Below are 16,220 nucleotides of genomic sequence, written 5' to 3' on the forward strand. Positions count from 1 at the left end.
GTAGACCAGGCGGGCACCATCGCAGCCTTCCACTTCTGGCCTCCCCTGCCCGGGGCAGGCATTGCTAATCGATCCACCATCACTCTGCCCCCTGAGCCGGCCCAGGCTTCAGCCCCTCCGCGGAGCACCTTCAATTACCAGGCCCTGCTTTCGATCAGAACCAACACAGGAAATGGGCTTCTCTGTGCTCAGCACTGGATTTTGCTTATGGGACAAGGAAAAAGACTTTGCACTGTTTTTTTTTTAAAAAGGCGTATTGGGTAACAGCAACACACAATGTTTCTTTCTGGGTGTATTTTTTGTGTCCAGTACTCTTGGCAAAATAACATTAGGAAAGTGGCTCAGCTCTCCCAGCAAAAAAGAAGTCCAAAAATGTTGTAGCTATAAAACATAGAAATCTGGTTGGTTCTGCCTTTGGAAACCACCCTTTTGGGTGTTGGTGGAGAAAAAGGCATGAATTAAGACTCGATGTTTTTAAAGGAGATCTTATTTACTGGGGCATATGTCAGGCTGCTGTGCTTAAGGAGGGAAGTAACCGAGCCCTGTTCTTGGCAGACTCGCAGGATCCTTAATTAGATGTCTGGAGCCCGTGGCCAGCGCTCGGCTCGCCCGGCCTCCTTATTTCCAATCTCCAGTTTAATTTAGAAGCGCTGGCTGGGGCCTGTGGGAGGCTGTTTATGCTGAGGGCAGGAGGCTCTCTCAGACTCCATCCTCCCCCTGGTTTATTCGGTGGATGGAGCCAGAGAGGCAGCGCTTCCAAAAGTGCAGCCACCTCGCAGCTGAGGAGGTGGGAGACTCAAGTCACCTGCCGCCTGCTCCTCTGACCCCGGGGGACTTGCATTCCCCATCAATGCTGGTGAGTTAACAAGTGCTCATTAAACACCTTCTGGGGGCTGGGGATTCCCACTGGGAGTGAGGAAGAGGAGATTCAAAAGGAACTAAAGACCAGTTCCTGGCCAGGGACCTGAGACTCCTCGTGCCCCTTTGCCTCTGCTTTGTGATTAGAGTTTCTCCTTCCCCTGAAACGCCAAGGTCCCCGTCAAACTGAGAACGGCCCACCTAGACCTCCCTCTCCTCTTCCTCTTTCCTGAGTTCACACCCGCTGTCTGCGAAGGCCAGTTTCCTGGCTAGAGAGTAAGAGCCCAAGGGCAGGATCCCCATATTCCTGCCCCATCCTGGGCTCACGTCCTGATTCCTTGCTTATGTCTCGGGTCCTGGCTGCAGTCCGGGCTGCTCTGATTACGTTTCAATAAACTTGCTGTGATTTCAGGGTGAGAGATTCCATTCACATTCGTTATTCAAAAGTCAAGGGCAGAATAAATAAACAAATAAATACATGAGTGTAAAGATCAAGGACATTGCTGGACTCTGGGGACACGATGATAAAGGAGGACTCATCAGGCGCCTGCGTGCCAGGACAGTTATTGGGAAGCACTGACCAGGTGTCAGGGATATCTCAGGTAGAGTGGTCGCAAAAATGGATAAACAGTTCCGTCCTCCAGAAAGCCATGGTTTGCTAAGAGAATGTCATCGTTTTCCATTGTTATAATGAAATATCAGAGGGTGGGTGCTTGATTAAGAAGAAAGGTTTATTGCGCTCCCAGTTATAGAGGTTGAAAATCCAAATAGCATAGCTATGGCTCTGGTGAGGGCCCCTTAACTGTCACATCATGGCAGATGGTGTCATGGCAGGTGTGCATGTGAGGAGAGATGACAGGGAGAGACAGGAGGTCAGAGAGGTGGAGGGGGGCCACTAGCTGGGGAACCACGACGATCTGAATCTCTTCCCAGGCCGCAGCTCAGCAGCCTCTGCCAGGCTCCTCCTCTTGAAGGTCCCAGCATCTTTCCCACAGCTACACTGAGGACCGAGCTTCCAACGCAGGAACCCAGGGACAAGCCGCATCCAAGCCTTGGTGGAGATGAAGGTGTGGGCAGCAGGAGCCCCTCCGTGGAGAGCTCTCAGGGTCCACCCTGGCAGGCAGATGTCCTACAAGGACAGCACACAGTGGACAGGTGTCTGACACAGACCTTGCATCACGGCGCAGGACAGACACAGGACGGTGCTCCAGTGTGAAAGGCAGGCGGGGGCTTTGGAGACAGGCAGACCTGAGTGCAAATCCTGACCTTAGGGATGCGCCACCTTTGGCAAGTGCCTTCATCTTTCTGACCTCAGTGTGCTCATCTGTGAAGTGGGGATGACTCACACCTTTGTCACGAGCAAATGAAGTGACATGTCTAAAATGCCCAACGCTTCTTCATATGCCAGCAGGATGCGACCATTATGAAACACATCTAAAATGACACTTTATTGTAGTACCAGGGATTAAACCCAGGGGCCTTTAGTCACTGAGCCACATCCCCAGCCCTTTTAAAAAATATTTAAATTTTGAGACAGAGTTTCACTAAATTACTTAGGGCCTCACTTTTTGCTGAGGCTGTCTTTCAACTCGAGATCCTCCTGCCTCAGCCTCTCAAACCACTGGGATTACAGGCATGTGCACCACGGTGCCTGGCTGACACTTAAAAACAGTAGAACATTGGGAAGCATGGATGGTGGCCCTTGAGAATCTGTAACGTCAGGGCGTCCCCAACACTGCAGGGAACGAGAGAGCGGACTTCTTTGGCAACGGTTCCTCCAGGGTAGAAACAGGGGCATCCGTGTTTGAGAATATCGTTCCTGGAACTCGCCCACCTTGTTTTTGTTTCTCAAGGAATACTTTGTTTACAGGCCTGTCCACCCATCAGACTAAAGCTCGTGAACTCGTGCGGCACAACGTCACTGGGCTGCTTTGGTAGTCCTGTTTCCGGGATCCCCACCGGGGCAGGGCCTAGGCCTCTGCCTGGACAAGCACCTTGGGGGTCCCACCGTCAGACCTCAGCACCACGCTCTGGGAAGACCCCCTGGAGTGACAGGTGCCAGAACAGGGACGGTTTCCTGCACACGCCATGTCTCCAGAGCTGGGATACGGAAAGCGTGGCGGAGTCTGTTAGGACATGTGAGTGGACGAGGCTCCTCCGAGTGGCCGGTCCTCCAAGAAGGGCCCCCTTCCCTTCTGTAAAATGCCTGGCTTCCTGCTCTCCGAGTCCGTGTCCTGCAGCGTGAAGAGCATGACCAGAGCTTGCTCAGGGGGAACAGCCCTCTGAGCCTGGCCCAGGACCGCGTCACCAGGACACCGGTGGCAAGGACCGAGGCTGAGCCGAGGCCAGTGCTGGGCTGCCCCGTGACAACAGCCCAGGCCCCTTCCTCTGTCCATTCTGTCGGTGAGAATCTGAGGGACACCTGAGGGACGGTCTGGTTCTCACTGGCCACTGGAGGTCCCTTAGACCTGAAAGAAGCTCAGGCCTTTTTGGTGACAGGAGAGCTAGGGAAACAACGATTTTTGTGAATCTGCTCCAAAGGAAACTCATGAAGTTCCCTTGACGTCACCGCGTCACCGGCCCCTCGCACGGGTGTCTTACATGACGTCACCTCTTCTAAGGAGATTTGATCAACTGCGTTCCATCCCCGACATTTTTTTCTTGCATTTACTCTCTGTTCCTTTGCCTGGTCTTCACCAGCTGCCTGCCCCGCAGCTCCTGAGCGCCCGGGCTTGGGCTTCTTACTGAGTGGAAGCTTTCTGGGAATAGCGACAGTTGTCTTCAGGTCTACAAAGTGGCTTCTACTGCACTAATTTTTTTTTGGTTGGTGGGGGGGGTACCAGGATTGAACTCAGGGGCACTCGGCCACTGAGCCACTCCCCAGCCGTTTTGTAGTTTATTTAGTGACAGGGTCTCACTGAGTTGCTTAGGGCCTCACTTTTTGCTGAGGTTGGCTTTGAACTCGCAATCCTCCTGCCTCAGCCTCCAGAGCTGCTGGGGTTACAGGCCACCACACCCGGCTTACTTTTGCATTTTATAGTGTTCCACTTAGAGAGGACCAGGTGACAGTACCACATTCGCCGACTAGATCGTAGCTCAAGTGGCTCATCCTTTGTATCTGAAATCACTTCTAAGATAACGTAAGGGCCCTTGTGAAACACACATAGTCAGCGGCCCAAGAAAACATTAGGACACTTGTCCAGATGCTGACCCGACTCTGTGTCTGCTTTGAATTAATCGGTGGTTCGTTTTCACAGGTGGGCCTGCATGCGGTTCCTCGGTGGCTGGGGCCGTGGGCGGATCTTGCCAGCAGGTGCTCAGAGACCTCTCCCCAGCCAACATCTCACACACAGTCTAACACAAGGAAATGGGATTTTTTTTTTTCCATTCCAACAAAAGCTACCGATTCCACCATCTTCCCCTGTTTATGGAGATACAATTCCCCTTCTGTCAAATCTACATCGTCATTTTAGGTCTCTGGGAATTTTTAACACCTTGCAATGTGTTCCTTTTTTAAAAAAATGTTGTACGGCTTTCTGAAAATAGAACTATGTGCTACTTTTTTCCTGGGAAAAATCCTGTCTTCTCGTGGTTACATTCAGTCCTCCGGATCCTCCCGGCGGTACGGGAGTCCCCGCTCCAGGCGGCCTGCGCGCTCTCCAGCCCCTGGGCGGGCCCTCGCCTGGGAGGGCTAGAGGAGGGACGTGGGGCCACAGGCAATCGGTGGCCCACGAAACCCAGCCCACGGTGGGACCGGGGATGATCTGGGGTCTAGAGTTGCCGGGGTGGTATCTTTTCTTTCTCTTTTTTTAATTTGTTCTTTCTAGCTACACATGACGGTGGGGTGTGTTTTGCCACATCATACGCTCATGGAGCACAATTGCCCATTCCTGTACATGAGGTGGCGTTTCCCTGGTTGTGTGTTCATATGTGAACCCAGGAACGGTCTGTCCAGTTCATTCTACTGTCTTTCCTGCTCGCATTCCCCCTCCCTTCCCCTCATTCCCCTTTGTCTAATCCAATGAACTTTCATTCCCCCACCCATTCTGTGTCAGCATCCACAGATCACAGAGAACATCTGGCCTTTGGTTTTTTGGGATTGGCTTATTTCACTTAGCATGATAGTCTCCAGTTCCATGCATTTACTGGCAAATGCTATCACTTCATTCTTCTTTATGGCTGAGTAATATTCCATTGTGTATTGATACCACATTTTCTTTATCCATTCATCTGTTGAAGGGCACCTAGGTTGGTTCCATAGCTTGACTATTGTGAATTGAGCAGCTATGAACATTGATGTGGCTGTATCTCTGTAGTGTGCTGATTTTAAGTCCTTTGGGTATAAACCGAGGAGTGGGATAGCTGGGTCTAATGGTGGTTCCATTCCAAATTTTCTGAGGACTCTCCACACTGCTTTCTGGAGTGGCTGCACCAATCTGCAGTCCCAGCAGCAATGTATGAGTGTGCTTTTCCCCATATTGGTTTCGTGTCCCACGGCTGTGTTGTCACTTGGACCAGGGCCACGACACCTCTAATGGCTTTCTCCCTCCTGGCCTTGGACTGCCAGTGCTTCAGGAGCTTCAGCCTGGTCTCGCCTTACTGTGGGATGGGTCTCAAGGGAACGTCACCTGAGTGTCTGCAGCACCCGGGGCGTATTCCCGGAGCAAAGGAGTGGCCGGGAGGAGAAAGTAGGTGCCCAGGACCGTCTCCTCGTCATCGGGACAAACGAGGACCCCCGACCTAAGCACTGGGTCCTGCCAGGAGGCAAAGGTGAAGGTGTCCCTGCGCTTGAAGCGGTGGAACCGGAGGACCGAGAGCAGACAGCACCCCAGGCCTCATGCTGCAGCGGAAGGAGACGCTGGGGACCCGCCGCGCGTGCCCGGAGCGCGAGGCTGGTCACAGCGTCCTGGGCTTCGCGGCAAAGCCCGCGGTGGCGCGGCCAGGACTGTCCGTGAAGGCGGGGCCCCGATGGGGCGGAAGGAGCCCGAGGGCCTGCGGAGGGGCTGCCAGCAGGCTCCCGGGCCCAGCTGGGAGGCGACGCCGCGGGCAGCTCCCGGTCCCTGGGCACCTGCGGCAGCACCAGGCCCCCCAGCACGCAGGGGGTGCTCAGCCCATCTTTGCTAAGTGAGCCTGTTCGTCTGTGGACGGTGACGACTGAGCTTCGCCCTGTAGGGGATGTCCCAGAGGGGTGGTGTTTGGCAGCAGGGGACTGAACTGTCCCCTGTGCCACAGCCACACCGACCTGTCCTGGGCCTCATTTCACTTGTCACCCTAGCCAGCTGGGTCGGTCACTGCAGCAGCTTCCTGTGACATCCGCATTTCGACCTGAGTCTTCAGCGGGGGCCGCGGGGGCTCTTGGACGTCTCTGCTGGGCTGTGTGTCCTGCTGCCGAGTGAGGCACCTCTCTGGTCCAGACACACAGGGCTTCGTGTCAGTCCTCGTCCTCTTGGGTCAGCCTGGAGAACCCCAAGCTCACAGAGCCCGCTGGTGCAGATTTCCTGGGCCGCCCATCCTCTCCTCCCTGCGCTGCAGATCCCCGAGGGGCCTCTTAGAAGACCCCGAGAAAATGCCAGCTCTTTTCTGCGCTGGGGCGCTCTCGATCAAACCCCCGCTTCCCGTTCTGCCTTCGGGCCCTGCGGGTTTGCAGCAGCTGCTCTGTTTGGCCCGCCTTAAAGCTGAGCGGGTCCAACGCAGGGTTTCGGGTTGCTCCGCTTTCACGTGGCCGGACTGATGTCCTGCTCCCGCCTGCGCGGGGAGCTGGTCCCCTGGCCCGGGACACGTTTTCCTGGGGAATCTAGGGCCTCTCCTCGGAGCTTTTTCCTTGGACGCTGAGCTGTGGTGGGCTGGCTCTTAGGATGTTGCCCATGAGTCCAGAGGCCAGCCTTGTCGCCTTCGAAACCTTTAAGGGAGAATCCTGCTGGGTACCGGCTGGGCCGCAGGTCTTCGCCCTCCGCTTGACGGTGCCCGCGGGCAGCTGCGGGAGGTTGGGGAGCCCCAGCGCGGAGCCCAGCTCACGCCGCCTTGCCTTTCGCTTCTTGGCCGGGCTGTGTGCGCGCTGGGCTGGCCGCCGTCTGGGTCAGGACTCGTCCCCTCTCATTGACCTCGCCAACTTCCGAGGGCCTGAGCCCCACGCCTCTGCTTGGCCCTGTCCTTACTGGCCTTATTTCAAGTCGGAAGCACCCGCCCCCGTGAGCCACCGCCTGTCCTGTCCCGGTGGCCTGGGGTCAGCCCTTGGCCTCTGGTGGTCGAGTCTCCTGGGGTGGCCCAGACCCAGCCGTGGTCTTGCTCTCTGTGCTTCCAGGTTCTCAGACACTGTTGTGCCCAGATCACGAATCCCCAAAGACCACCAGGGAGCTGTCCCTGATGCAAAAGCAAAAGGGTCTTTATTGCAAGCTCAGCTCGGACTCACAGCGTTCACTGACGAAGCAGGTACTGGCCGAGAGTCCGAGTCTCATTCAGTGGGATTTTTATGAGCTGCACAGTAGAGCGGGAAATTTGAACAAAGCAGAGGACACAATTGGCTGATCTTCCAACATGTGTGGTTTGGCATGTTCCGTTGGCTTGGGCACCCGGGTCTTGACATTTTGACCTTATGGTTTGGAATGCTAGGCATTGGCTTGTTAGCTCCCGATTGGTTGTTTGCCAAAGGCCAGTCCTAATCTAGTGGCCTTCCTGGAATCGGCTCTCTAGGCCTGAAATCTTTCATGCCCTAAATGCAGCCTGTCATGGCCGAGGTTTAGCTCCCTTTTCAACACCTGTGAGCTAATATGGAGTCAGGCTTGGCTGGTGGGGTCTCTCTGCTGGTGGGGGGCTGCAGGGCCCCTTGCTCAACATCCATCTGGTTCCAGGGGCAACCGTATGGGGCAGCCAGGTGGGCGATGTCGCGGTTGACTCCCTGTTCTGCTCTCGCTTTTGCTTGACCTTGGACTACCTATTCCACCTCAGTTTTGCTTGGCTGTAAAATGGGCGCGACCGGCTTTGCCTACAGAGCCGTGGAAGGAGAGGTGAGGAACTGTTTAGAAAGACCCGAGCCCAGGCACCCAGCGGGGACCCGCCCCTGAAGTGTCGGTCCTTGGCGAGTTGCACCCGGTGGCGGGCTTGGTCGGTGACCTCACTGGTGGGCTGAGCGGCCTTTATTCTGTGGCATAGAAGGGTCTGGCTTTGTGCTTAATCAACATTTCACAGGAACGGAGGGTTTAAAACCAGAGCGCACGCTTGCTGAGTTCTCATCTGCAAGAGCCAGTCCCAGAGCAGGGCCCCTAACCCCCCAATGCCTTAAGTCGTGCTCTGCTGGGGGCTGGGCCCCAGGACGCCACCGAAATGGGGGCCCCCCGGGGACACCCGCACACACGGGCTCTGGCTAGAGGGCAGGAACTTGGCTTGGTGGGGGCAGCAATGTGTCAGCCCCCCCAAGATTGTCCTTCCTTTTTGGCTTCCTTGAAAGAAATTAGGAACTAACCAGACACTTCTCAACAGAAGAAATATGATCAGTCAACAAATATATGGAAACTGTTCAACAGCTCCAGCAATTAAAAAAATGCAAATTAAAACTACCCTGAGAGTCCATCTCACTCTGTCAGAATGGCAGTGATCAAGAATAAGTGTTGGCAAGAATGTGGGAAAAAAGGTTCACCCATACATTGCTGGTGGGACTGCAGATTGGTGCAGCCGCTCCAGAAAGCAGTACGAAGATCTCCCAGAAAACTTGGAATGGAACAACCGTCTAATCCAGTTATACTACTTCTTGTCATATACCTAAAGGACTTAAAATCAGCATACTGCAGTGACATAACCACATCAATGTTTATAGCAGCTCAATTCATAATAGCTGAGCTATGGAATCAACCTAGATGTTCTTCAACAGATGAATGGATAAGGAAAAGGTGGTATCTATACACAATGGAATATTACTCAGCCATAAAGAAGAATGATATTATGGCATCACCACACCTGGCTTGTGAGGTGTTGTGGACTGTTTTTATTCTTTCCATAATTTATCTTGAAATATTTGACTCCTACAAACACTTAGCTTATAAGAATGTATTACGTCCTAAAGTCTGCATTTGTGCCTTCTGGAGGTGGCAGCATTTCCTTGGGATTTCAGTTATGATTCTCAGGAAGAGATCAGTGGAACTGGATGTTCAGGAATGTTGTAGAAACTTAGTTAGACCGTGCCAGGCATGCTAGGACCACAAGTGTTCCCAGGCCCGTCCCAGGAGGCTGCTCACGCTGTTTCCCTTTCCAGGGGCTGGAGTCAGAGAAGATGTGTTCCTCATTTGGAGGGAGATGGAGGAAGCCTTCAGCACCCTGGCCCAGGTCCAGAGGCTGGTGGGCAAACCTTGCACGACCAGCGTGGCCCCGACAGACTGCGGTGGGTGCTATTTATGTCACTAGTATATATGTTGGCAACCAGGGCTGAGCTTGTTTCCATGTCCCTAACTAGGAGAGTTTCTTGCTTAGCTTTGAGGAGCTGCCTGAGAGACAACGAATGTGCTACAGTGTGTGTGTCTGTGTGAGTGCGCGCGCGTGCGCATGTGTGTGTGTTGTGAAAAAAGAGCCAGAGCTGGACAGTAGCTAAAGCTGGGACAACAAATGTTCCAGGAACTCTTGCCAGATTTGTACTGTCCCAGACCTCAGCATGGAACTGGGCTGGATTTTAAATGCAGCATGGATGAGTTGGGATTCTCAGCCACAAAACAGGGTGGGGGTGTTCGTTGGATGGAAAGTCACTAACTGGAGACCTCAGGGGTAAGGAGGATTCTGGCTCAACTGAGCTATGGGATTATTGCTGAAGGCAGGCCGTGGTGATCAGCCATCCCCCGGGGGAGGAGGAGGAGAGAGAGATCCAGGGTGGGGCATTCTGATCAAAGTCCAGCTGTGTAACCTGGGTGCAGTGGCACACGCCTGTAGTCCTAGCCACTTGACTCGGGAGGCTGAGGCAGGAGGAACCCAAATCAGAGGCCAGCCTTAGCAACTTAGTGAGACCCTAAGCAACTCAGTGAGACCCTGTCTCTAAATAAAATATAAAAAAGAATGGGGGTATGGCTCAGTGGTAAAGCACCCCTGGGTTCAACCCTGGTACCCCCCACCACCAAAAATAATCCAGCTGTGCAAAGATGAGCTTGGAAGTCCAGAGGTTGAGGCCTCCTTGAAAAAAGGAGGCAGAGGACTCAAGCTCAGTCAAAGGGAGACTCTGCCAAGAGGCATGCGCTCTTGGAGGGACCTCGAGGGTGGAGGAGATCTGGATGATGGCCTCATCTGGCTGCAGCCTAAATCACACCCAAATGGTCTGTGCCAGGCAGTCCTCTAACCCACCCTCCATAACTACAAGGGAGGCTAAATTCACTGTCCCAGTTCTTGCTGAAGGCCACCACTCCTGGGACCCTACAGGAAGGGACACAGGCTGGGGAAGGAATATGGAGTGTTTATGTGGAAGGGAGAGGGTGGATGCAGGTTTGAATTGTTAATATTAAAAAAGAAACGATGAAAATCTACTGCTGGTCTTTAGAGCGCTTTTTGTACAATTCAGATTGGCTGCCTGGGATTTTAGCGATCAAAGACTGATCGGCTCTCTAAATGGCAACAGCAGCAGTGAGGATGGTCACTGAGTGAACACCGATTACGTCAGGCTCTGCCCTCAGGGCTGGACTTGAAGTGAGCTCTCTAGAGAGTTACTACCGCGATCCCCATTTGACAGGCGAGGAAACCAAGGCACAGAGAAATTGCGGCTTTGGCGCGTGTTCACACGGCTCGCAAGCGCGGAGTCTGGTTCTGAATGCCCAGCGCAGAATAGAGGCTTTGCTGCTGAGTTGCGCTAAAGGAGAAGTTTTAGTGAGGCTACATCCATCTCGGAACTACTTTTTCAGATACTGTTAGCAACTATTCTATCCAGAAAAAAGCAAAGCACTGGCCTAATGTTCATGAGCTCCTTTCCTGCCTGCCTGCAGGGTGGAAGCATCCTCGGGGCAGTTTTAGTGCTGAATGGCATTGAAGTAACTGCGCTGCGTGCGCTTTTTTTTTGGAAACAAAATCTTTATTTCTTTTTTGGTACCAGGGATTGAACCCAGGGAGCTTAACCACCCAGCCACATCCCCAGCCCGTTTTTATATTTTATTTAGAGACAGGGTTTGAGCTGCTGGGATTATAGCAGCACTTGGCCAAAATCATTTTTTTCATAACCAAGGGCCTGAGTTTTGCAATGAGAATGACCCGGTTATAATTTTTTTTTTTTTTTTGGTGCTGGGGATTGAACCCAGGGCCTTGTGCTTGCGAGGCAAGACCTCTACCAACTGAGCTATATCCCCAGCCCTGACCTGGTTATAAATCCCAACTCCATCATTAGCCTGAATGAACCTCTTTCAGACTTAGTGTGTTCTTCTGCAAAATGACTATAGTAATATCAATGTGGAGGGATTATTGTCAAAGTTAACCAATGCCCGTTTTGCACCAAGCAGGTACTCGACAAACGTCAGCTCAGTCGGTACACCGACTCTCCTGGGCGAACCCTCAGTTAGTGGAGGGTTTTCTTCTGGAAGGTGCTGGTCTCCTGCAGAGCACACTTGGTAGTGATCATAGCCGACCCGAAGCCCATGCTGTCCATGTCAGGCAGAGTTCTAGGCTCTTCTCAGGTGCTAACTCCTCTCACACTTCACCACAATCTCACAAGCCGGGCTCTGCTACAACTCCATCTCCCTTCTGGGTTGTCATTTGCCCAAGCCCTCACCACTCACAACACGAGAAACCTGCTCACCTGCAAAAAACACTGACGTCTCCCACCGTCAGACAGAGGGTGAGGGCTGGGGCTTCCGGAAGCTCCCCAGGCGAAGCTGAGCGCAGCAGTGTTTGGAATCTCTACCAACCAGGCTGCACTGTCCCCGGTACGACCTGTGTTAGAGGCAAACACGGGGCCAAGAGCAAGGAGCCAGGCTGATGGGGGACAAAGGTGCAGCTGAAGAGGAGATGGGAACTGGAGGTGGGCAGAGGGAGGCAGAGGCCTCGGCTTCGGTGACTTGCTCCGTGTGACTTGCCACACTCCTGTGACGATGGTTTTTTTCTATGACGGGAGTCATGATTGGGGTTCGGGGCACCAGGAGGCGCGGTAGCTTTGCCAGGACCACCTCTTTGGGAATTCCAAAGGAGAGACCTGGGCGGGCTTGTGAGCGGAAGCTGCTCCACACTGCACCCCAGGACCCGGACAGCCCCCTGTCATTTGGACATACTGAAAATGAAGTTGGCTAATGTGAACATCTCTGCCAGGCAAAGAGGGTGACAATTCTGCGGCTGAGGTGCTTGTCCGAGGGACTTCTAAGAACCGAATCGTGGCCCCTCATTCATGCTGACGCCCCAGGCCCCACATGACTCTTGTGGAGATAGGGCCTTTGGGGGCCATGAAGGTTTAGGGTGCCCACAGGGGTGGGGCCCTAATCCGAGAGCACTGGCATCTTCCTGAGAAGAGGGACAGCCACCAGAGAGCTCTCTCTCTCTCCCCAGAGGAACAGCACTTAAGGGGAATGCAGGGACATGGCTGGAAAGTCAGCCAGGAAGAAAGGCTTTGGCAGAGACTCCCAGCTCCCCAAATGTTTTTTTTTTTTTAATCTTTTTTATTTTTACAGACACATTTTGATTCATTGTATGCAAATAGGATACAACTCTTCATTTCTATGGTTGTACACAATGTAGATTCACACCATTCATGTAATCATACATATACTTAGGGTAATACTGTTTTGTTCTATTATCTTTCCGTCCCCCACCCTCTCCTACCCCCTTTTCCTCTATACCATCCAGAGTTCCTTCATTCTTCTCTTCCCCCTGCTACCCTGCATCGTTATATATTGTCATGCACTTATCAGAGAAAACATTCGACCTTTGGTTTTTTGGGCTTGGCTTATTTCACTAAGCATGATAATTTCCAGCTTCATCCATTTACCAGCAAATGCCATAATTTTATTCTTCTTTATGGCTGAGTAATATTCCATTGTGTATATATACCAAAGTTTCTTTATCCATTCATCAATCGAAGGGCATCTAGGTTGGTTCCACAATCTAGCGATTGTGAATTGAGCTGCTATGAATTGGTTGCATCTCTATAGTATGCTGATTTTAAGTCCTTTGGGTATAAACCAAGAAGTGGGATAGCTGGGTCAAATGGTGGGTCCATTTCAAGCTTTCTGAGGAATCTCCATGCTGCTTTCCAGAGTGGCTGCACCAATTTGCAACTCCACCAGCAATGTATGAGGGTGCCTTTTCCCCACATCCACGCCAACACTTATTGCTTGTGTTCTTGATAACAGCCATTCTAATTGGAGTGAGATGAAATCTTAGGGTGATTTTAATTTGTATTTCTCTAATTACCAGGGATGCTGAGCACTTTTTCATATATTTGTTGATCACCTGTATATCTTCTTCCTGAAGTGTCTGCCCATTTCCTTAGCCCTTTTATTAATTGGGTTCTTGTAATTTGGGTGTAAAGTTTTTTAAGTTCTTTATAAACTTTGGAGATGAGTGCTCTGTCTGAAGTGTATGTGGAAAAGATTTTCTCCCACTCTGCAGGCTCTCTTTTCACATTGTTGATTGTTTCCTGTGCTGAGAAAAACTTGTTAGTTTGAATCTATCCCATTTATTGATTCTTGCTTTTATTTCTTGCTCTATGGGGGTCTTGTTAAGGAAGTCTGGTCCTAAGCCAACATGATGGAGATTTGGGCCTATTTTTTCTTCTATTTGGTGAAGGGTCTCAGGTCTAATTCCTAGATCCATGATCCATTTTGAGTTGAGTTTTGCGCAGGGTGAGAGATAGGGGTTTAGTTTCATTTTACTGCATATGGATTTCCAGTTTTCCCAGCACCATTTGTTGAAGAGGTTATCTTTTCTCCATTGTAAGTTTTTGGCACCCTTGTCTACTATGAGGTTATTGTACTTATTTGGGTATGTCTCTGTGTCTTCTATCCTGTAACATTGGTCTACCTGTCTATTTTGGTGCCAAATACCATGTTCTTTTTGTTACTATTGCTCTATAGTAGAGTTTAAGGTCTGGTATAGTGATACCTCCTGCATCACTCTCCCTGCCCAGGATTGCTTTGGCTATTCTGGGTCTTTCGTTCTTCCAGATGAATTTCATGATTGCTTTTTCTGTTTCCATGAGAAATCTCATAAGGATTTTAATTGGAATTGCGTTAAATCTGTATAGCACCTTTGGAAGTATAGCCATTTTGACAATATTAATTCTGCCTATCCAAGAACATGGGAGATCTTTCCATCTTCTAAGGTCTTCCTCAATTTCTTTCTTCAATGTTTTGTAGTTTTCATTGTAGAGACCTTTTACCTCTTTGGTTAGATTGATTCCCAAGTATTTTATTTTATTTTATTTTATTTTTGAGGCTATGGCAAATGGAGTTATTTTCCTCATTTCCCTTTCAGATGTTTCATTGCTTGTGTATAAAAAGCAATTTGCTTTAGATTTATGCATGTTGATCTTATAACCTGCTATTTTGCTGAATTCATTGATGAAGTCTAGAAGTTTTATGGAGGAGTTTTTTGGATCCTCTAAATATAGAATCATGTCATCAGCAAATAGTGACAGCTTAAGTTCCTCTTTCCCTATTCATATCCCTTTAATTTCTTTAGTCTGTCTAATTGCTCTGGCTAGTATTTCAAGGACAATGTTGAATAGAAGTAGTGAAAGAGGACATCCCTGTCTTGTTCCCATTTTTAGAGGGAATGCTTTTAGTTTTTCTCCATTAAGAATGATGTTGGATGGTTTCAAGATGGCGGCCTAGAGGGTGGCTGCATTTCATGTTGCTTCAGGACTCAGGATTCAAAAGAGGAGATATTTAGAGACTTGGGACCAACTCAAAGCAGCCGGGTGAGTCTCTCCCGTTGGGGAGGCGTCCCGGATGGGGCAGACGTCCCGGAACGCAGAGAACTTTGTGAAGTGGAGCTGCTGGCGAGACGCCCCTCCCCCTGCTGAAGCAGTGAACTCGGACAACTGGGAGCGTCTCAGAGGAGGCCGCTGGGCACAGCGCTGGGACTTGGAGCAACCACTGGGGCTCTGGTGGCTGCCCAGGGGAGGAGCGGCAAGGAGAGCTGTGTGGACTCAGAACACCGGGGCCTGCCCTGAGGAGGAGGAGGAGGAGCGCGGCCGCTTGGATTCGGAGTGGCTACACCAGAGCTACAGGCGGTTGCCAGAGGAGAAGCTCCGTGGCGAGCTGTTTGGACTCAGACCACTTCTGAACCCCGGGGCCTGCCCGGAGGAGTAGGAGGAGGAGAAGGAGGAGGAGCGCGGCGGGTCGTTTGGACTCGCAGTGACTGCATTAGAGCTCCAGGTGGCTGCTCAGAGGAGAAGGCGAGTGGTGAGTTGTTTGGACTTAAAGCGACAGCTCCTGAACACAGGGGGGCTGCCTGGAGGGGAAGTGCGGTGGGTCACTTGGTCTCGAGTGGCCACACCAGAGCTCCGGGCGGTTGCCCAGAGGACGCGTGCAGCAGGTCACATGGATTCAGAGCCACTCAGAGCGACTGCTCCTGAACACCCGGGGGGTTACCAGGAGGAGGAGGAGGAACGGGGAGGGTCATTTCGACTCGGAGTGGTTGATTGCCAAGGGCTACGGGTGGTTGGTGGGAGGAGGCATGCAGATGAGTTGCTTGGACTCCTAGTGACGGCACCGGAATACTGGGTGGCTGTCTGGAGGAAGAGGCGTGTGCCGAGTCTCTGGGACTCAGAGCGATTGTACGGGGCCCCAGGTGGCTGCTCAGAGGAGGGGCCGCATAGCCAGGCAATTAGGTGCACAGCAGGGTCCCAGGATCTAGGAGGCTTCTTGGTGGAAGAGCCCCACAGAGACACTTAGGCGCGCAGCGAAGGTTCCAGGACTGCGGGCAGATTCTCTGAGGAGGGGCAGCCTAAGGAGATTCATCTGTGAAGGGTGAGGCTCCCAGGCCCAGGAGGTAGGGCCGGGCACCTGGGAACTTTGCAGAGGAAGGCAGCCCAGCCCAGGCAGTAGCTGTAAATTGAGGGAAACCTCTAGGAAGGAACTGACCAATGAGACCTCCCCACCGGGTGAGTCTTCCCTGCCGGGTGAGGTTTCCCCACAAGGACGGTAAAACCAGAGACACAGGCCCAAACAGGCCTTGCCTCAGCCCGCAGTCTAGTTCCCCTTTGGATGACCATTGGTCAACAAGTGGAGGCACCTCTGCCCACTAGCAGGGAATATACCCCACCTGAAGGCCACCACTCCTAGAGAGGCAGCTTCCTTGTCGAGCATCGCATTATCAACTTCCTCCAAGACTTCAGCCTGCTGAAGGCTAAGGGGGGATATATATAGAAATCTTCAGGGACATTGTAAGTCAATAGAGGAAATCTGCAATATCTC

The 16,220-nt window shown here is 51.9% G+C and overlaps 1 protein-coding gene across 1 annotated transcript in view; it reads left to right on the forward strand.

Annotated features, from left to right (window-relative positions):
• The window catches only part of VWA3B (von Willebrand factor A domain containing 3B), a 190,908-nt gene that overhangs the window by 43,226 nt on the left and 131,462 nt on the right, over positions 1–16,220 (forward strand). Inside the window, 1 exon segment of the mRNA XM_079109530.1 lies at positions 9,104–9,229. Coding sequence (XP_078965656.1) covers positions 9,104–9,229 — 126 coding nt within the window.

The sequence above is a fragment of the Sciurus vulgaris genome, assembly GCF_902686455.1.
Source record: "Sciurus vulgaris genome assembly, chromosome: 14".
Taxonomy (NCBI): Eukaryota; Metazoa; Chordata; class Mammalia; order Rodentia; family Sciuridae; genus Sciurus; species Sciurus vulgaris.